This window comes from Dromaius novaehollandiae, chromosome 24 (assembly GCF_036370855.1).
Source record: "Dromaius novaehollandiae isolate bDroNov1 chromosome 24, bDroNov1.hap1, whole genome shotgun sequence".
Lineage (NCBI taxonomy): Eukaryota > Metazoa > Chordata > Aves > Casuariiformes > Dromaiidae > Dromaius > Dromaius novaehollandiae.
The window spans coordinates 2,740,930-2,763,180 of NC_088121.1; the positions used below are offsets into that span (position 1 = coordinate 2,740,930).

Below are 22,251 nucleotides of genomic sequence, written 5' to 3' on the forward strand. Positions count from 1 at the left end.
CCAGTGTTATATGGCAGGCAAGAGCCTAAACAGAGTGTGTTTTTCTACAAAGAAACCACTAATCTCAAATTCTTTTCATATCAAATTTTGCTATCAAGAGCAAAAAGACATCTAAAGTCCCAGCTGAACCCTCATACAGAAACAGGAAGGAGTCAGAAGCTTCATTTCACTGTCTGCTTATTTAAACAGATGATACATTACCCATCACAGCCATTCCAAAGAACAAAGCAATCCAGTAAAGAGAGGCTGAAAAACCTGATGGAACTTGCTCTGCCCTCAGCAATCCATAACCATGCCCATTCACATCAGTAGAGCGGAAAGGACTAAATGTGGGCTATCACAGTTCACAAGCTGCATGTTACATCTAGAAACAGTTACCAAGAACTCAAAAAGTTAATAGTAGCTTTGAGTACTAGTAATTTTAGAATGTATGTGCTTTGTATTTTCTGAAAACCAGACCAATGCAAGGCACATCCCAACGTATACACAAACTCACTTACGGTCTTTTGAAAATCACAGGCCATGAGCAAATTCTGCTCCAGTTATGGCAGTGTACATCCAAAGTCAGTGGAGCTACACAGGCCTTTTACTCAGAGCAATCTCTGCTCTATTTACTGTATCATCCACAAAGCACAACTGATATCTCAGTGGCACTGAACTGAATGAGAACATGATTTTCATAGTCAGCATTTAACACTATAGATACATGCGAATGTATGTATTTCAGAGCTACTATTGTTTTCTTTCTTCTTTAAGGAGAAGGGATTCCCCATCCCCCAACCCCTCTGCAGTCCTCTCCACCTCATTTCCATCTGGCTGACACTGCATTAATGCTAAACCTCCAGCTGGATCGCACAGTATTGTCTTGAACACTTTGTTCCAGCAGAGCTGAACTCTAGGAGACTCTCAGCTCTAAACACAAATCACAAGGCTTTATGTACATACAAGAGCAGCCTCTAAATGACAGACTGTGACCCTGGTACCATGGCAGGCAGGCTGGAAATAGGGCTAGTTCATGGAAGGAGGCCAGTTGTTATGCTTGGGGCTTTTTTGTTTGGTTTGGTTTGGTTTTTGGACACTGCTTCTTTTCATGTAGGGCAAACAGACACAGGAGACTTTCTCTCTTTCTCTAATGAGAGGTTTACTCTGCATCTCTTACAGCTTTACTAGACTGTGCTTTGACTGTGGGAGACACCTCTCACACAAATGTTACAGTAACAAAATGTTTTTAAAGCAGGATTCATTAAGGTAGATTAGCGAATTAAAAGGGTCCTCAGCACTGAAGTTACAGCTCCGTATATTTGCATTTTTCCTCTCCTCCAGGAAAATTAATAACAGCCTCTGACCACAACAGAAACCAAAACACACCATTAATTTGAAAGGTATGGGAGTTCCATTGCAACTGATCTCTCCAGTCTTCAGCCCCCGTTAGATATATCCATTAAGGAGAACGGTTGGATCAGGCTCCCAGTTAAGTTCTTGGAAAACATTCACAACAGGGAGTAAGTAGTATTAATGAGTAGAGGTAGTTACTTCAGGATTACTTGAGGCCGAAAGCACAATGCCTTGCAGTAACAGTGAACAGGACTGGGCTGCTCCAATACCTTACCTATATCAAATATGGAAAGAAGCCTCCCATGCTGGAAACTTGTATGTGACCTAGTTAAGATCACAATGACCCACTTTTGTTATGACAGAATCAAAGCCTAATTTTCCCCCAAAAGACCTGTCTCAACTAAGCAATCCAATTCCATTAGAAGTAGCCCTCTCACATAACAGAAATTAGCAAAACTCCTTATTTATTGCCATAGATTTATCCTTTCATAGCACCATTCAATCCATTGTATCTTCAAGTGCTTTACAAATGAGGAAATTTAAAATAGAAGAAATTTAAAATAGCATAAGATAATTCCTCTATAAAAATTCACCTTTTGCTTTCAGTAAAAGTAAGAATTCCAACATCAGACCTATGAACTCAAACTAGAATAAGATTTTTCCAGTAACTTATCTTCACAGTTATTAGTGGTGACAAGGCACCATTACTCCTATTAAGAAATGTACAGACTGCTTCTCATTTACACTAAGCCCCCTTCATCACCCTATTAGGTAGGTAGTGTGGAAGTATCATATAATGGATGAAGCATATTGAAATGTACTTGTTTCACGGGAAGGTACTTCTGATGAAAGCTGTGAGACAGGATCTTTGCATAGGAGAATCAGGAGCTAAGTGACAAACATCTCGCTGCAAGTACACATTGTGGCTAGCTTTACATGTTATACAAATACAGAGAGGAAATGCTAATCAGTGCACTTGCATTTAGAACAAGGAAACTATTTATTTTACGTGAAACTTTCAGAATATTGTGGAAAATTCCAATTTACACAGACCCTTAACCTGGAACCCACTGATGATGCAATTTTAAAATAAATCATTTACGTAAAGACTTTTCAAACCTATCCTTACAAGGAAGAAAATGAGTGGGTAAAAAAGAGCAAAGGAACAGATTAAACAATTTTTTTTACCCCTTTAAACAGCCACCACCAGCTCTTTAACATGTTTGTTTAGTACAGATCGCCCCACTGTGATCACATGACCCATACAGGACTATGGTTGTATCAGGGGTAAAACAACAGAGCCACGACAAAAAACAAAAACCTCCCAAACTTTGAAAAGAAGAGAATTCAGCCAGCAAGTTCTGCCTCTGGTGAAAATCGGACAGATTTTTCTCTTTCATATTTAGCACGTTGCTTGCAGTCTGGGAAAGATGTGTTCTGCACCCAAGGAACAGAGATCCATTTCCCATAAAACAACAGTTAAAAGGACCGCAGTTTGAATTTTATTCTCTCCTCCACCACTGAAACTAACTTTTCTCCAGAAAATAATCTGAATGTGGAGTCAAAACTGTAAATAATGAGTTACCTAAAGAATATTTTAGGACAACAAATTGGTGATACCAGTGCACTTATTCTCTTAAAAGACAAAGCGTACTCATTTAAAACCATCCAAATGCAGAACCAGTTTTTAAGAATACACCCACTTACAAAAGCTCCATTCCTACAGACATTAGCACACAAAAACTTTACCAGAAACCCTATGTGAAATACCATGAATAAAGGTATGTATATGCTTAGAAGCTATGTGAATTGTGTGAAAATATTGTTTCTTTCATACATTTATTCAAAAAGAGACAAATATAACTTAAGGAAGGCTAGAATAGGAAACCATGAAGAAACTTGAAATATACAAAGTACAGTGTAATTGAACTGAACACCCACAGGCAGCCTTATCAGATGTCTGGACTAAAAAGTCTTGAGTACGCAAAACTCCTCTTGAAAGTCTCAACAACTTTGAGGCAAAAAACAGTTACAAGAATGAGTCCCGGAAAAGGGATAGAGAAATGGGTTGTAAACATTGTTCTGAATAATTTTGATTTTAGTGTGGTTTATGCTGTAGCCACACATGCCCAAGTACTTTCAGCTAGCATACAATCAACTCACATGTATTCTTTTTGGAAGAGTGAGCACCAAATGTTCTGCTAATATAATTAAACACAATAATTATATCACAGAACTTCCATAAAACATGTTAAAATCAGCTACATCTTTTGTACCATGCAACCTGATAGCATTTGTATGGAACCCATAACTGGAAGAGACACAGAGCTACAGGACTCCAAGATAATTTCTTAATATACTGGTAAAAACAAGAGACATCCTTAATCCATTCTACATTAGTTTGTTTCCTCATGTCACAAGTTCATTTTGTAATTAATTATACCCACAATGTATGCAGTGAATATGATCAGTCTTTAGAAATGAGTGTTAACACCCTAGCCAAAAGCACAACCTAGAAGAGAATAGGAGGAAAAGGTTTCTAACTAACCTGAACTTGCCTTGTCAACACAGTAAACCAGAATCTGAGATTGTTGGCTATTTGAGCAGGGACATAAGATGTTATTTGACAGTTGTCATTATACAATTGACTTACATCACTTCAGAAGATCTACAAACTACAAAGCTGGAATATTTAGGATAAAACACTTAGTACTTACATATGTCTGTCTTGCAACAATTTCAACCCAAACATGAAGTCCTCTAACCCCCTTTTTTTTTTTTTTTTTTTTTTTTAATAGGGTAACTGAAACAGAGTGAAATATTGGCAGAGTTTAGGAATAAAATCCACAAAACCTTAAAAATCCTTCACTAATTTTTCACATGGTGTCTGGGAACATATAGATGTTAAAATAACCTGTGCTTTGTTGTTTATGGGCTCCAGCACTACTACATATCAGCACAGTAATTCAAGCCCAGGCCGTGGCCGTTATCAAGTCACTCTGAGCCTCATTTCCTCATCCTCAGCACATTGTAGTTTGCAAGAAGAGCATATAAGGCCATATTTTTCAACTCCTGCCAAAGAAAATATCCCCTCAACAATATAGGTCTTCTAGAATCTCCTTTACAATGTTCCAGCCCTTTTTCCACCCCATGTAAGAGACCAAGTAAGATGAGGATCACATCCTTCTTTCCTTTACAAATTGGAATCCTTCCCAGTCCTCAGCTATGACCATGCTTTCAGAGCAGCACAGCTGCACTGTGGTATTGATTAAAAAAGGAAGTTTCGCTTGACATCACAAGAGTGACACCCTGGAGGCAGCGCTTGTGCAATCTTCTCATGGGTCTCTGTGCTCTTGATTCCCCTGCCAAAGCTCAGTTTTCAGGATTCAAAAACAAAAATATAGCACAATGTTTCATCATTATTTCTCCCATTTTCCCTCAGCAATAAGTTAGCTGGATTTTAAGATCTCACAAAAGGTCTACAGAAAAATAATATGTACTTAGTTTAACAGGAGCCTTCCTATGCCCCATCCCCAAAATACTACCACAAGGAACGCACAATCAGAAAACTAAATTTTTCTTTTATTGCAGTGCTAATTTTAAAAAGAGAAATGGGATTTGCCACTTTCTCTTCAGATGATGTCAACAGCTTCTGAGGACAGCATTTCTAATCTCTTCCATCTTACATAAATTCAGATCAACCACAAGCCTGCAACTAGTTGTATGTGAGGCCCAGGGTTAGGTAATGTTTTAGCACCTTTCATACGTACTCATAAAAAACCAACACCACTCAGCAATCATACGATGCTGTACATATGTAAAACGCTTCATAAAAATCCTCTTAACATGTCTGATGGGCAGGGAGGTAAACATTGTTATTCCTGTTTCACAGAGAAGTAACTTGACCAAGGTCACCCAGTAAAATGGTGTCAAACACTGGGACTATAACAAAGATCTCTTGACTCAGTCTTTCGCCCTGTCCACAATTTTACTTCCCTTGCACGTTTAGTAATAACAATGGGAGGGCAGTTCCTTCCCCACCACCCAAGAACAAATTATACCTAGCAAACACCAAGCAATTTCAGAGGACGAATGAACGAACTTCTACATAGCTAACTCCAGGAGCTGATCAAGTCCAGACCTGCCCATGAACAGAAGGAAATACTTTCACATACACACGCACAGGAGAAAAAAGAAAGAAAGAGGGAGAAAGACAAAAATATACATGCTAAAATTAGAGTAAAGTTGAACAATCTCTGCATAGGAAATATAACTGATTGACTACAACTAAGAATCGAGATGCCTGAAGAGGGACAAAATTTTTAAAGTACACACATTTCTTGCTAACTTGACTTACCCTGCAAAGCCTCTAAGGTGTGCCTGCAGCTTTAAATATTTTCTTGTTGCTGCTTTGAAGGCAAGAACAAGCATGATCCACTGATATGTAGTTGAAGGGAAGCGGCGGGGGGGAGGAGGAGGAAGAGGAAGAAGTGGTGGTGAACACTGTAGCTAGCTCAGAACTGTCAGATTGTGTTTGTCGTCAAGGAATGCCACTTTCCAATGCTTGAGTTTAACTCTAGAATGAGATGCATGCTGCTGCTGACCCCTATGCTGACATTCTATAGACTCCCTTATCTCATCAGCCCCTGAGCATCCCATCCTCACTCCTCCGCATGCATGTTCCCAAACTGTCAATCTCTCTGCAATGACTCACAAGGTTCTGAACCCATCACTCGCCTCTATGAGTCTTACTATTTTTTCATATGCATCCTTCTGGTTTAGACTGAGAGGCGTCTTTTTCTTCTTAAAAGTTAAAAACAAAATTAAAAAGAATCACTGAAAGCAATATGCCCTCAGCACAACAGCCTCCCTGAGAGCTCTGCATACTTCAAAGAAAAATACAAGAATCTAATTCTGTTTTCAGGTTATAGTGCTGTAAATTAGGAGCAATTCTACTGAAGTCAATCAAGCCATAACTGTTATAACAACTGTGACCAAAAGCAAAGCTGGGCCTTTGTCTGTGGGCAGATTTGTCAGGAGGGACAATATATTAGAAAATATACTGCAAGGGTGTATTAAATTTTAGGTCAGTTTTGCAGATTCTCAATGTATTCCTCTTACCATCCAATTAAAGCTACAATTTTCTTTACCCACACTATAATCATCATAAATAACAATTGAGTTGTTTATGCATTTACTAGATTAGATATTCAGAAACAGTGGTGCAACCAGCAAGTGTACATTACTAACACAATTCTAAAGAAGGTGGAGTGGGTTGAGATGGATGCCAACCCGAATTCCAACAAAGGCTTCATTTGTCATACCTACGTGACACAGATGTATCATCCATCGTGGATGGCTTCAGTTTTTTACCTTCTGTCACCTCAGAATTCTGACTATCCCTACTAAACCAAAGACTAACTTGAGACTGCATTTTTAAAATGGAAAGAGTTCAGCAACCTGGAAAGGAACTGCTTTAATGCCTTCTTGTCCACTTTCACCACACAGCGCAGGAGGAATAGAATGGAATAAAATAAGACTGATCTCCCAAAAACATGTATTTGGGTTTTTTGATATTCCTTAGGCTAGTCAGTGGCTTAAGCAAAGTGGAAAGGGTTAAAGAAAACCTAGTATGTTTATTTTTCATAGAGCATAGAACCAAACGTCAACATGCACATCCAGACATTACTGGACTTGCTGGTTTCATCAGCAAGTACCAGTGACTCAATTAGCCTCTTCACAATGCCTAAATGTCACTAATTCAGCCTGCTGGCTGCTGCAGCATATATATATACAAGCTTGTCCCTTCCGATTTAGTGGTAACAGCACCACTATTCTTCTCCTGACAGCACTAGGGGCCCAGACAGTCTCTCTCTCTCCCTCTCTGTTCTGCCAACCACAGGAAGAAAAGACCCCAGGGCTGACTGCATGAGCATTCAGTAGGATGGAAAACAAAAAGGGAGACACTATTTCTATTCATTTGAGAGCTTCATCCATCAAGACCCTTTTTACAAATGAAATGAAAAATGCATTCCCAGAAGCTCATGGTTCAGAGCAACTACCTAGTAAGGTATTAAAGAAAAGATACTGACCTAGTCTTTAACAGCCACATCTACTACACAAAGGTTTAACAAATTATGGAAGCTAGGGCTGAAGAAGTACTACTTGATTCCATCTAATTTGCACTCCCACCCACCACTGCTATATTGAAATGTTCCTTATACTGTTTCCTTTTAGGATAAAGCACCAACATGTAAACCTTACTTTTCTCTGAAACTTTTATATCTTTTGCAATCTCAAATAATAATACAAAATAACATCAGTAAACAAACCAACCAACCAACTCTGATTTGCTTACTCTGTACACTCAACAGCACATTTGTCCACTTAATTTTTGTCACTCTTCCCTATATAACGACTAATTTTCAGGCAGATTGATTCTCTGGTGAGTTGCTACACACTCTGCAGCCATAAAAGTGCTAGGGACAGTTAAAGAAGGTGACATGAATAGTAGGCCAGTATTAGGGCAGAAGCCAAAAGGAGCTTTGGCAGCAACTAGGTTTATGTTAAACTGAAGTGACCAAGCAACTATGGCCTCAACAGCATTAACTCAGTATGAACAAAATGTGCTGTCAAAACACATGACAGAACCAAGCCCATCAGTTCTGTTTGATGTGATCAGGAGACACACAGGAGATACCAGAGGAGGGAAAAAACCTTTGCTAATTAATGTACTATGTGGAAAAGGAGCTATTCTTACCAGAGAACAGAGCCAAAAGGCACATTAGCTCTTCACTCCCTTCATCTCAGCCTTTCTCATCATTTAAAAAAGGCGGCTCAAAAATGGTCAAACCTGGATTCACTCTAGGTTTTACAGCCACAACATTTGCAAATGAGGCATTATTGCCTCAGACACTCCCACTGGAGTCCCAGCTAACATTCATTTAGCATCCGAAGGGCTAGGTAGGAATCCAGTAACCATAGAGGATTTCTACAACAGTATTTGGAAAGAAAGATAAATAAATAAAAAGGACCAGACCTTGCAATCCCTCTTCCCTTTCTTCATTAATATTCAACACTTTAAAATAAAGATGGACAAAAGAACAGTGATCTCAGTATCCAGGGGACTCATTAATCCTTCACTAGTTCAGTTCACCAGTCTCTCATCTCCAATCAGCTGAAACTGTAAAGTCATGACTTTCAGCTGCAACCTAGATCAGAGGAAAGCAAGATTGATCTCACACTTACCAAGGTGCCAGACTTTTGGTTCAGGATGAATGCAGGTTGGTTTTGGAATCAGAAGGTGATAAAGAATATTCAATATCTTAATTAACAAAAGCAAAACCACCTGCCAACAACAAACTGGGACATATGCTCAGCTAGCATAAACGAACATTTCTTAGTAGAAGCCACTAGATTCACACAACATGAAAATTATATATATGCATATATGTATATACACACACACACACACACACAGAGCGAGCGAGCATGCACATGAGCCAGCATGCACTGGTTAAAAAAAAAAGAAAAGAAAAGAAAAGAAAAGTTCTTATTCTTGTAGATATACCTGGATTTGATGCCTGATTTTGAGAGATGTGACTAACATATAGATTTTACATGTCGCTCACACTTACCACCCCCAAAAAAATAATCACAAGCACCTACTTTAATTTTGTTATCTCCTCAGTACAACTAGGTACTGTTAAGAGTATTTCAGAAGCAACACTAGAGCAGTTCATGCTACAGAACCTCCCCTCTCTGCACAAAAGTCCAAATCATCTTTTTTGCACAAAGTGAGAGGAAATGGTTGCCACTGAGGGAAACTCCATGGGAAGAGTGTGCAGAAACAATATCCTGCTTGGTGAATTTTAGGAGTGAAGCACAGCTTTTGTAAATGAGCACTGAGCTGCACAGCAACTGAAACTGCGTCACTGTAGCCACTGACCTTATTCCTGCTCCTTTTGACCATATTTCTGTTCCTTTCACAGGCTCACTGATAAACCCCTTTAAAAACTCATAAGGCCAGCTGCTCCCAGGGCATCCCATCTAGCAGGAACTGCTGGTTTTTGTTACAAATTTGGCTTTAATCAAAAAATAAAAGGCAGATCTTTGTAGAGTGGTTTTTTTGGGTTTTTTTTTTTTTTTTGATTTTTTTTGACAGTCAGAGCCCAATCACCCAGGGTGTGGGTGAACCTCAGTGTGTGGATACTTTTTTTTTTTTTTTTGAATGTGCCACAGAAATTATAAAATGCCACCTGATATTTACTAAAAGCTGCATTTCCCTAAATAGTGTAGCAATTAGTCCTGAGGGAAGTTCTACCCAAATGAAGAGAGATCACAATCAGACAGAATGAAAACTAAGACTGTTCAAAAACGTTATCCTGAGTGGGTGATGTTACTGCAGCTTTACGGACATTTTGTCTTTCCTTGTCAGAAAAGCTGGCTTGCTAATTTATGGGCAGAGTGGGAAAGGCATAGGGAAACAGACAGACACAGAATACTTAAAACAGGAGCGAGAATGAAGACAAAGCTCCCCTTTCACCTCCTGCTGTTATTTACCATCTGGGATCCTGAAAAGGGAGTGATGGGTAGTTTTGTGATAGGTTTGGCAAGGGGCAAGACATTTAGGATATTCTATGTGTGATGAGGTCATGTGTCAGTGCCTTTGCAGCACATGGGAACCCAGTCCAATAGAAGGTTCAACAAAAGGCTTGCCCAGCTGAACTGGAAAGAAATTTGTTAAATAACATCCTGGCACCAATGCAGGCTCTTAATCAAATAAATAATAATAGCAAATATGAAGAAAGTGTCTCCCGAATCTAGCCTGGAAAAGCACAAAGAGAATGAAGGAAGGAAAATATCCAACATTTAATTTGGATGTAAGTTTTTATTACACTCTTAGACTTGCTATAATTTTAAAAAGTAAAATGAAATTTCTGAACCACAGCATCTACACTTCAGTTTGGAAGCCTAACAAGTCAGTATGTCTGTTGTTAACTTCTGCTTTCTTGATCCCTTTATGCTGTGGTTAGGAAGTAAGCCCTAGACAGGATTGTTTAAAATGTACTGTAACCTTCTGTGGAAAGGGAGAACCCACTTTGTATTACACTATTCTTCCCTATTTCCACTAATATTAGTATGGGGGGGGGGGGGGGGAGAAGAGAGAGACATCGAGAAGCGACATCCTAAATGTAAGAAGCACAATGATTCTTTTTCTTTCTAACATGGTTTTGTTTCACAGAAGTAATTTGCAAAACGTAGATATATGAAACAAGGAGTTCTAGTTTATATAGATTTCTCCTGTTTCATAAAAAAGGATTGTTAACAGGGTGAATTTCCCATCCTACAGTGCTACAGTATATCTTTAAACAGGATCCTTTAATCAAAGGACATGAAGGAATAATGAGCATGTGCATCCTAGCCCTTTGCCCAGACTGAATGTCTGCTGACTAAAGTGATTCTAACAATACTGCTGCTGTAGACATTAATCTGTGGGGTTTTTTAATTATTTAAAATCTATACTCTGTGAGATGCATAGATATGAGAACCAGTCACTAGAACTAATGCAGCAGTCTTTTTAACACATGTGTCTCAAACTCTCAGTTGGTACAAAACACTTTTTCCCAGTCTAAAAGCTTTAAATTGAGGATGCCACTATTATGCCATTAGCTGTAAAGTTAATGGCAGTTTGTGTGTTGCAGAAGATAAATTACCATAATTTCTAACTGTACTGATGGAAAGTTTAAAAGTTTAAGTCATATTCTAAAGAAATGCTTTAAAACAATCACTGGAAAATGCCGGTAAATCTGTAGTGTATTAAACTGTAAGTGAAAATGTTTTTGTTCCTCTCCAGTTTCTTCTCTATTGCATGTAAATACATAGACATGCACAGACCCCAAACTATAACCAACTATATACCAAGTAGTAAAAGGAATCACAATTAGCATAATGCTATGAGACACTAAAACAGATGGGAGACTTTCAGACCATTTTGTCACAGAAAGACTTTTCACTGTAGCAGAGTTCACAGAGACTCAGTCCTACAGCATGAGAGTCAGACAGCAATAAAAACACTTTTGCCATAAAAAACCATACTACCTATTATCCTAAGAAACAACTGGTGAAGCCATATAGCACCCTGGACTATATATACTCCTGAATGTTTGTGCATTTAGGCAAACTCTACTTAGCATCCTGCCACCATCTCCCTCCTTCCCTGACTTCCTGAATACTCCTGTTGTGACTTTTTCAAACCTCATGCAGGCACTGCAGAAAGGAGCATAATGCAAATGGATCCTTTAATATGCCACGGGGTCATTGCCTACATACTACAGTTTCTCTGAGGAGGAGCTTCATTTCTGCTTAATAATGGCAGATCTGCATATGTAATGTGAGCATGTAATGCAAGCAGCCTATCCAAACTCTTAACCCTCTGCACTTACCACCTGACCAGAGTCTAGAGAGGTGTTTAAAAACTGAGGAGGCAGCTGTTTCTCCAAACTTTTATGTAAAGTGCCACATATAAAATAATGCAGCTGGGAGGCTGGGGAACCTCTTTGTACCCAAACAGTATCTTCCAAACTAAACACTGCATTATAGCATGGTGTTTCACAGCTAAATTTCCTATAGACTTTTTATGAGTTCTCATTCCTATCTGTTGATGTGCATTTATACTGGCACCTGGTATACGGCAGTTTGAGGAAAGGGTGTGGGAAATGAGAGAGAAATACATACAAGCTAAGTATGTGAAGGTTAGCAAGGTTCTCTTCTAGACTTGATATGGCTGAATGACATCGGATGACAAACTTTGCTTTGCAATTCAGATCCAGCTTCAATGTGTCTGCTATCATAGGGATAAATATTATTTGTTGGTGAAAATCAGTATCAAAACAGCAGAACTGCACCCACTTGTGCTGAAATTCACAATGTGCCAGGAGTCTTAGCTGACAAAGCCAGGAGGAAGGGGAGAGCTGGGACCACCTGTTGTGCTGAACCAGAGGAAAGTAGGGTCACACACTCATACGTGTCCTGGGAAACATTAAAATATTATTTGGGGTTATTAAGGGATGAATTTATATAAATCAATATTGTTTCCTATCTCCTATGTTTTTCCCTTAGTTCCTCTATTCCAAGGGTTTCTCACACTGGGGTGAGGGAATGGAGAATTAAGGAGAGAAAGGAAGAAAGGGAAGAACCAACAAATCCAGCTATAATTTAGATGATTTAAATCAGATGATCCCAGTCTAGACTACAGAGGGGTCCTTTTCAATGCAGCAATGTCTTTTTCTTGTGATTGCCCAGTCTTAAGACATCCTGGGCCTTTTGTACAAACTCTTTTACGAAGAACTGTCCTATGGCTTTGGTTATTAGTTCAAGAATACAAAACAACAGTCAACATAATACTAACATAATAAAACACGAAGCTGCAGTGATCAAGATCATTCTGTAGTGCTTTCCCTCCCATCTTAAATGTTTCAAGAAGCCACTCCCCACCCCCCTTAAACCTTTCAAGACAAAGCCACAAGTCAGCAGTCCTGTACCATGCTGATACATAAAACAGACTGGCAGTGATGGCCTTCAGAGTATCACAGAACTAAATGGTGCTACTCTCACATGCTTAGTCACCTTTCCATCCAAAATAAGATGATGTGATACTAAAAAAACAAGAAAAAGTCTGCAGCAGCACATAAGTATTATTTTCGTATTAATGCTAGGTTCCTTGCATCACTGTAACCACACCAACACACCAATATACTGACCTTCTACAATGGCACAGGAAAGCAACTTGTGCAAACAGAACTTGAAACAAAAACAACCATTTACAGTGCACCGCAACTATATTTGGCAGTTACACAAATGCTACTATGTTGGTGTAATCTAGCTACACAAGCACAATAAATAAATGTCCTTTCACTTCAAATTAAGTACAAAAAGCCTTAAATCATTTTCTCCTTTAAATGTAATGTTTTACTCTGAGACAACAAACATAGTTTTGCTTTGTCTCCACAGCTTTGAAAAGAGCTTTATTTATAAAGGAACACATACACAAAAGCAGCACTAAGGTCAAACACGCTGGGCATTACTCATAGTATTTGAAAATGCCCCCCCCCCATCATCACAGTTTTGATAGTTCTGCGGGGGGGGGGGGGGGGGGGGGGGAGAACTTAGCAAATTTACAACAAAACTGTTAAGTAATTAAGGCAAGGCACTTCACACGTGAACTTAAACTGCTAATTAAAACCCCCCTGCTTAATTGACTATGTTTGCATATCATTCAGTGAGGAATGGGGATGGTTTGGGCATTACACCAGCCCCTCCCTGTGAAGAAGAAAGCTATAAGTAAAATACACGAAGGGCAATAAGAAAAAGCAACGACAGTTTCTGAATGAAATTGAAGTTTTCAGCTGAGATTTTCAACTTTTTTTGTTGTTGAGAACATTAGAACATCATAATTGATTCCAGTATGATTCAGAACTAGTGTGTTTTACATTCATGCTACCTATTCCCCTATTTTTAAACTGCAATCACCACTTCATACTCTTATATACAGCTCTGAGTTACTCTCAAAAACAGGTTTACTTTCAAGAGAATCAGCTTCTGCATTTGAAATTCTTTGTTTCAAAAAACTGCCCTGCTCTGTCACTGAACTTGTAGAGAATTTAAAAATTTTTTTCTGCTACATGTCTGAAAATTTTCTCAAAAAAACTTCAACCATAAGATCAACTAGAATCAAGAAAAATATGCAAATATCTTCCAGTCACATTGCTTATAAATAACCCAAGGTGTGAAGGATGCAGCTAGTCTGTCAAAAGCCCTGCACCAGGGATGTCAAATTATGATTTTATTTAAGTGGACAAGAATTTGGAGTCAAGAACATAACCTTCCCACAAAACACACTGGACTCACTATTGCGAGCTGCTAGCAGATACAAGCAGACATTACAGCAAGAGTTAAAATGTGCTCATGTTTGGAAGCTTACCACTGCAGAAATGATGCTAACACACTCCTTTTTAAAAGATGGATTCTATAGAATCTGAACGTGTTGTGCAAGAACGTGAATTCAGCATAGAAACCAGATATCTGCTAGGCCTGCAGTACAGTATTTCTTTTCTATTTCTGAATGCTGTATTTTTGTAACAGAAACACTTTTGGAATTTAGAAGTATTAATGTTATCAATTCTATCAGTTCCAATCTTCTAAAGTAGAAAAACAAAAACAATATAACATACAGTTAGCTTATCTATCTCAAGGTAAAAGGATTTTATGTACTGCCACTGATGGGAAAAAAAAAGAAAAAAGCACACTTGACTCACCATTATCTGCATAGATTTCACTGCTCCCAACTTAAGCAATGTTGTGTTAACATTGGAACAGCTGCTTAGCTACTATTTTCTTCTGTGAATTCACTTATTAGACCAAGTATAAAAAAATTCACTGAAATCAAATTACACACAGCTAATACTAATGTCAGTGACAGGAGAATCATGACCATTTCTTCAAATTCAATTTCAAATTTTCAAATTCAAGTCTTAGAAGGAAGACAATACCTCATAATGACGTATCTCATTGAGCTCATGAGTGTATTGTGGAGGCTGATATTACATCTAAAAGCACATGCCATTCACAGATACCCATAAGGAGTATTTTTATTTTTTTTTTAACCTCAGCTCATATTAAAAAAAAAAAGCTGCATCCTTTATCTCATTTTTAAAAGCTTCCATAAGTCTTTGAAACATTAATATTCTCCATAACAAAGCCAGCAGCTGCTCCGCTAGCCTGTGACATGGATGGTTTTGTTAAAAGGTTTTTGGGTGGTGTTTTTTTAGTTCAATGTGCTTTGCATATGAAACAGGACATTTCCCCACCCTCCACCCCCATCCTCTCCTAATCCAGAAGGGATCTTGCTTCATCCCTGTCAAACAAGCAGCTCATTCAGCAAAAAGGAAATCCCAAGATGCACTTGGGCAAAAAGCCTACAGAAGGAGCTTGGAGGAAAAAAAAACAAAAACAAAAAACAAACAAACAAACAAAAAAGAAAGTTACCAGTGTGTCCAAAAAAGCAGGAAGAAGAGCAACTGACTTGGTAATTATGAATCCAACTGCTGTTTTCCCCTGCCAAAACAAAAATCACAGAAAGCTAGTTTGGAGAGTCTTCTATATGATTACCGAGTAGATTCTGCAGAGTGAGTTTGGAGCAACTCAATTGTTACTATGCAACATAATAATCTAACTAAAGCAGAACCCAGCCTACTGGTGGCTCGTAGAAAAATGAAAAAAGAAACCCAAAAGTGCTCCAGGCTTCTGTTTGTTAAATAAAAATAAGCGACCTTTTCTTAGTTCAGAAAAATTGTTTCAAACAGGATCCATGTGTCTCCATATTTCTTCTCCTTCAGACCTAAGCCTTGCTTTGTGACATCCAAACCATTTCCACCGCAACTAATTTTGATGTCAGCTTCCTTCAGTCAAAATCGTAATCTTCTGAGACATCAAAATTAGTTGCGGTGGAAATGGTCTAGCTGCTCGGTAAGAAGAATGTGAACAAACATCCCTTTTAGAAAAACAGAAATGTACGACATTTGATCAGTGTGAATCTACTGAAAACCAATCAAGTTATAACAACAGAAAACTGTGCTGATAAAATAGTCCAATATTGAGGGTGAATTTGATGAATCCTTAGAAACTTAAATTTCAAATTTACATGCAATATTATATTTTGACATTTAAATTCTACTCTTAGACATGTGAAAAAAATAAATTCCAAAACTCAGCATTCTAGATTTTCACTTGCAAATTCACAGCAGAATTTGACCCTCACATTATTATCAGTGAGAAAAGAAATGGCTACATTCAGAAGCTATGACAAGCAATTTCCACTCTAGGATACATTGTGATAAACTTGGACTGAGTCCCTTGACTTCACTGGAGTCAAATCAGAGAGAGAAACATGACCTTCCCTGAACTGAAGCAGGCCAATTTTGATTATACTTAAGGGGTCTTTTTTGAAGCAGCTTGCTGTTTGTCCACTGACTTGAATCAATCCCTTACATGGTTTTTCTGACAGCACAACCACACTGACGTTGAGTGAATTATTCTTACTTCATACCAGGCGAGATAAACTGATCAAAATCCCTCAGGATCTAGACTATAGGGTCATTTTAAATATTCTTTCTTTTATACAATGGCAAAAGTTAAATCTCATCCACATCTCTATAAATTTATAAATATAACTCTACATGGTAAAATAATTTAGTAAATGTAATACAAGATACTGTTGTTCACACAATACAAGGCACTCAGCAATGATACCAGGGTGAGATATCCCTGCTAACTTCATCCCCCACTATCCCCTCAGTTTGTGTTAGTACATTTTCTTCTATAGCTACACTAGAACCAGTGATGTTTTACGAACTAAACCAAAATTAGAACAAAGAGAATGCTCTAATCACTTCTTAGCCATTTTTGTCTCATTGGTTGTTTTTTGTTTTTAAATATTAGATCAGTCCTCTGATCTGGTTCACAGAACTAGAAGCAGTTGTCTGAACAAACCTGAGTCAGCTGTATACCACAGCATGGAAACTATAGGTGGGGCAATAATCCATAGGCTGGTATTACTACCAACCTGGTCGAAATGTGAAACCACAACTCATACTGCAGCTCCTTCCTACTCTTCCAGTGTAGGATGTGCGTCACATTACTGGCGAAAAGTTATGAAACATTTTTCATCCTGAGCACTGAACTGCTAAACTCATAATAAAAGAAGCACAAAAATCTGCACAAATGCAAGTGTCCCAAATGCGAAGATTAACTTATTTCTAAAACCTAATTCAGCTCTTTCGTTTCTTAGCTGCAGGCCATTTATCCCCACTCCTTTTTTCCACCCAAACAAAAAACTATAGGGATGACTCAAAGCAATTTGAATTTCAAGCTAAAGCCACAAAGCACTGAATGCTTGAGCTTTAATATTAAACAGGTGTGCAGATGATATTAACTCAAGCCTTATCATGGCTAGGGTAGCTATTAACAGAAATAAACCTGCAAAAAGACCAAATTTACTTTAAAAAAGGTTAAATGATGTTACCAATAACGATGAAAGTCATATGTCAAGTACAACTGAATAGCATTTACAGCACTACTACCTCCCTCTACCCCTTATTCCTCACAATCTTTCATTTTTCTTTGTACTCAAATAATTTTTTAAAATCAATTATTTTTCCCCTTCAGAATTTAGTAATTTTACACAGGCAATTTTTGCTCTACAAACAGTAGGGCTAAGGAAGGATCAGTAACTATGTGAGAAAATAGATTTTCACACAAATATGACTCTAGGAATTAGGGTTTTAGCATTTGCTATGCTGTGAGTGCCAAGTCCTTTGAACACAGTTTTGCATATCTACTGAACAGTATAATGGTGCAAGTTACACCATTTTACCACTTACACCCACTTACAACACTGTCTACTGCTGAATATGGTCCAAAGATTTCCTCATATGCATATTCAGCCCTCAATTTATCGGCCTTCCCCATTTTTGCAAATAATTACACTGTTGTCAAAAGGAGAATGGCAAAAAGCCATACAGAACTAAACCTTTAGACATATTAGTGCAAGGACTCATTGTATGGCATATTTCTTATAAGTGGTAGAATAGGAACAAAGAAATATCATTAATGGACCCAATGCTGCAGTCTGTACTCTTTGAGTCTGATTTACATCTCATAGCAGCTCTGCACCACACTCTAAATACATTCACTTCAAAGGAATACTTCTAAACCATACCAGCATGGGTGAGATAATTCACACCCATTGAATAAACTGAAACTCCTAGTGGGGAGTCAAGAATGGGGTACATTTTATTTTTTTAATGACACTCCATTATCTTTCAACTCAGAGAAGTTTATCAGCTGCGCAGAGAAGGGATTTAAAAAAGCATGCTTAACATACAATTTAATGAGAAATTCTTATCTCAGTAACAAGAGTCTAAAAATCTGAAATCCATAACATCAGTGAAAGACAGTGAAATCAGAGCACACTGTAGCCTTAATACTGTCAATTTTCTGCTTTTCCGGTTTATTAATCTATATGAAATAAAAAGCTATAAAACTTATCTTCCTATTATAAATATGTAAACCTGAATAATCCTGATGATTTTTGTTTTGTTTTTTAAAAGATACTTATCAAGTAAAATACAGGACCTAGAGAAATTAAATATTTACAGAGGTGTCAAGAAGGAAAAAAAAAGTAATTCACTGTCTCTAATTGATACTACAACAATATCTGTTTTAGTAAGCTGCAGGATCTCCACACAACTTACGTATTCTAATGCTCAATGGAAATAATTTGGTTAGCTGATCCTGAAAAAGTATCTGCATGCTTTATGCATGCAGCACTCCAGTATTATGTAATAATAGAAAGAAAACAACTATCATGATCCCACTTCTGCAATCTGATCTGCATGGGCAGATCTTTATGTGCATATGCTTTTGTGACTCCCCCACCGAAATAGCTACGGGTTGCACATATCAGATGCCAGACTTGGGACTGCAGGATACAGTCACATAAATAATAGCCTCATATGAAAGCTCATATTTAACCAGGAGGTTAGTTTGGCTTCTTCAAGTTAGGTAAATGCATGTGAGTGCAGTAGCTTTCTTCCCCTGTGTCAAGTGACATAAAACAGCTTAATTGTGCTGAAAACCAGTAGAAAAGGTTCTACCAAATTGTCAAAGATTACTAATAGTAGTATTACAGAACTATTTTAGATCTTTTCTCTTCAGGGACAGAATTGGGAAGCCTCACCATCATCGTCTTCTGTTTAACAGTAATAAAGACAACAATTTCCCATAAAAGGAGAAAAATCCAAAGACTGAAATAAAATAGGTGTTACTATTTATGATTTTAACAGTACCATTGGCACATATCACATTTTTCTACATATGCTTTACAAAGATCTGCAGACCCCTACCCAGAAGTGCATCCAAGTTGAGTGCCTGGCTGACTCTATTTAGGTATGAAGAATCAGAACCTGTAACACAGATAACGTAGTAAGTGGAAGAATGTGTGTGGGGGGGGGCTTCATAAAAATTTAGGTTATGACAATGAAAAGATTTTCTTCCAACCCTAACAGATGTTGTCCAATTAAGGATGCAAATAAATCACCCTCTGCACTGTAAATCAGAAAACACGTACACAATGCTTTCTAAATACATTTCAGTTTAAACTTGCATAATTCTCCTAGTGAAGAAATCATCTTAAACTTATGTAATCCTTAGAAAGAGACACAATTATAGACAACTCTGTATCACTGAGAAATAAGGAAGATACCTCCTTAGTAAAGAGCTGCACCCGCACACAATTATATGGAGTGAGGGAGAATAGAGGTGAAAAGCTGTAACAGGGGTGCAACGACCAGAGACTGCTGTTTCCACAGAGATTGATCTGTAACAGAGCTCAAGCGGCTACTCCCCTTTCACCAGCCAGAATAGTCTGTTATACTTAACCCAGACTTGCTAACACTCGATATCCTGTCTGCTATTTCAATGCCCTTACTCAACGTTTCAGACAGACATTACACAAACTGGCTGGCGAAAAGGGTTGAGAAACCAAGAAGCAATCCAAGTCAATGACCTTATTTTATAAAATGATACCATTGACTGAACAGTGGATGAAGAACAAAGCACAGGGGTACATGTCTTCTGAGTACATCCCTGAAATCTTCCCTACTAAAAACAAGAGAAGCACCAGGCTCCAGCTCTTTTTTTTTTAAATGTTGCTGTTGTTTTTTAACTGTCAAAACCTAAGCAATTACCCTTGTGCTTCCAGTGCCACTAATCCTCACACCAAAGCAGAAACAGTTTCAATTAAAATTTTTTTAAAAAAATCACAAAATAATCTCATATTCTACAAAGCATGGTCAAAGGTAACTGTTCAGAAAATCAATAAACAAGGCTAAAAACTGGGTTATTGATTGGCTCCTTTGCCTTTTATCTCAAGTGTACAGAATGATCCTGCATTTCCAATTATGCACAGAATCTCTGTTCTCATGTATGTTTCCTGACTTTCTATGGAATTGTTAATACAAGTAAAGGCAACAGGACTTGTCTTATTAAATAGAAAATAGGATTGTGCAGCTTATCAGGTTGTTTTAATATGCATCCTCTGTTTGAAGAAGCCCAATTAGAAGTGACAGCAGCCAAGTATAGATGGAGCCAACAATAAAAGCTCTACACATGAGAATTCCCACTAGCTTCAAGAGAATCTTCATTCATGAAAGACTAGCAGGACTAGGGCTTGAATTTGTATCAGAGTTTTTGTTACATCATCCAATCAAAAGTCAAAGCAACACAATTAGCTCTGTGCAGGGGGGCCAATATCTATCAGCCAGCAGGTTTGCCCAATATGGGCAGAACAGGCATGCTCAAACAATTGCACCTGCACTTGATTCAGTTTTGAGGTCAAATTTATGGTCCTTAAATTTGCATCAAAAAAAAAAAAAAAAAAAAAAAAAAAAAAAAAAAAGGCTGATCCATATCCCAGCTTTGGAGATATTTCCTAGACAGTAAAAAAGAAAACAAAAAGAGAAAGAGATGACAAACAAATCTTAAATAACAGTAACAACAACAACAGAGTTAGATATCTACCACAACCTCAAAATCCAATCCTTCCTACAGCTACCAGCAGACACGATCCTTTCAGTCTGAAGCCAGCTCACAGTTGCAGGAATTACTGCCTCATTCAGTAAGATCCATCAGGATCAGAGCACCCTCAAACACCTCTGAACCCAAAACCTAATTAATAAACAAAACAGAAATACTGCAGTAACAGAACTATGGGTCCTGCTCTCAGCTCTAGCACCACCCTGTAGATGCCCGGTAACACCACAGATTTTGTGAAGTTACTCTGTATTCAGATTGGTACATTCTGGTTCAGAATCTGTCCCCCTATTCTATGATTGCAAGTACTGCCAGTCAACACACAGGAGGAAGTCTGATATGTCTACAAGTTTAGTGTGGTTTGTGGGTGAATGGGCTCCAATTACCATGTCTGCTTACTGCCTGTGTGAAAACTGTAGAACTAGCCCCAAAGCCCCAGACCTTCAAATTAACCTCACAAGTCCCAGAAGATACCTGAACAGGTGATTTTAGTAGTAATCTGAGTTTGTAGCTCTACAATAACAATGAAATGTAAAAGACCTAGAAGGTGCGTATGAGGAAGGCACCACAAGGAAGGTAAGGGAATAGAGCACATCTATTCAGAGCAAACTTGCTTCTCTGTAATTATTTTCCAAGAAAAAAAAAAAAAAACAACAGCATGGCATCCATTTAATCCCTGTCCCCCTCCCTCCCTGACTGACAAATATTGACTAGATTAGACACTAGAAGAGTAGAATGGCATAAAAAGAAAGTGGTGCATATTTATTAATGTTTACTATCCAGATTCAGAAAACATATACAAACAAATTAGATGATCTCTAATAAAATTTGTTTTATTATTAACAAACATAATTCACAAAGCTAAAACAAAAGCATGCTGAATTACTACATTTGAAAAGTAATTCTTCCTTTATGCAGAAATCGATTTAGGTGCTCTATGGACACTCAGGTAAAACAGATTAGCCTAGTAATTGCTAATATTCTATTGATAAACTCTTTAGAAGTCAAAGTCACCTATGTCTATGTTTAACTTCTTTCCAAGAACCCCCCATTGGATTGAACGCAACTCTTCTATGAGAGTTCCCTGTAAATAAGAGTTACACTCTCAAGCTCAAAGTTTGCATTAAAAAAAAAAAAGGAGAGAGAGACTTTAACAAGATTTCAGCGTCTGAGTAGCACGCATTAAGATGCTATTTCTTGTGCAACAGCAAAGCAATTTGGCTAGATAAGCCAGCAATTAGAGTTCCAACATTAATTATCACCAGT

At 37.9% G+C, this 22,251-nt stretch overlaps 1 protein-coding gene across 3 annotated transcripts in view; it reads right to left on the minus strand.

Moving 5' to 3' along the window:
* Nucleotides 1-22,251, minus strand: part of SKI (SKI proto-oncogene) — a 122,744-nt gene that overhangs the window by 92,852 nt on the left and 7,641 nt on the right. For 2 of the 3 annotated variants that reach the window (XM_064525433.1, XM_064525435.1), the window contains one exon: nt 15,382-15,450. The exons of the other annotated variant lie outside the window; for it this stretch is intronic. In XM_064525433.1, coding sequence (XP_064381503.1) covers nt 15,382-15,450 — 69 coding nt within the window. The remainder of the gene's footprint in view (nt 1-15,381; nt 15,451-22,251) is intronic. 3 annotated transcript variants of the gene reach the window in all.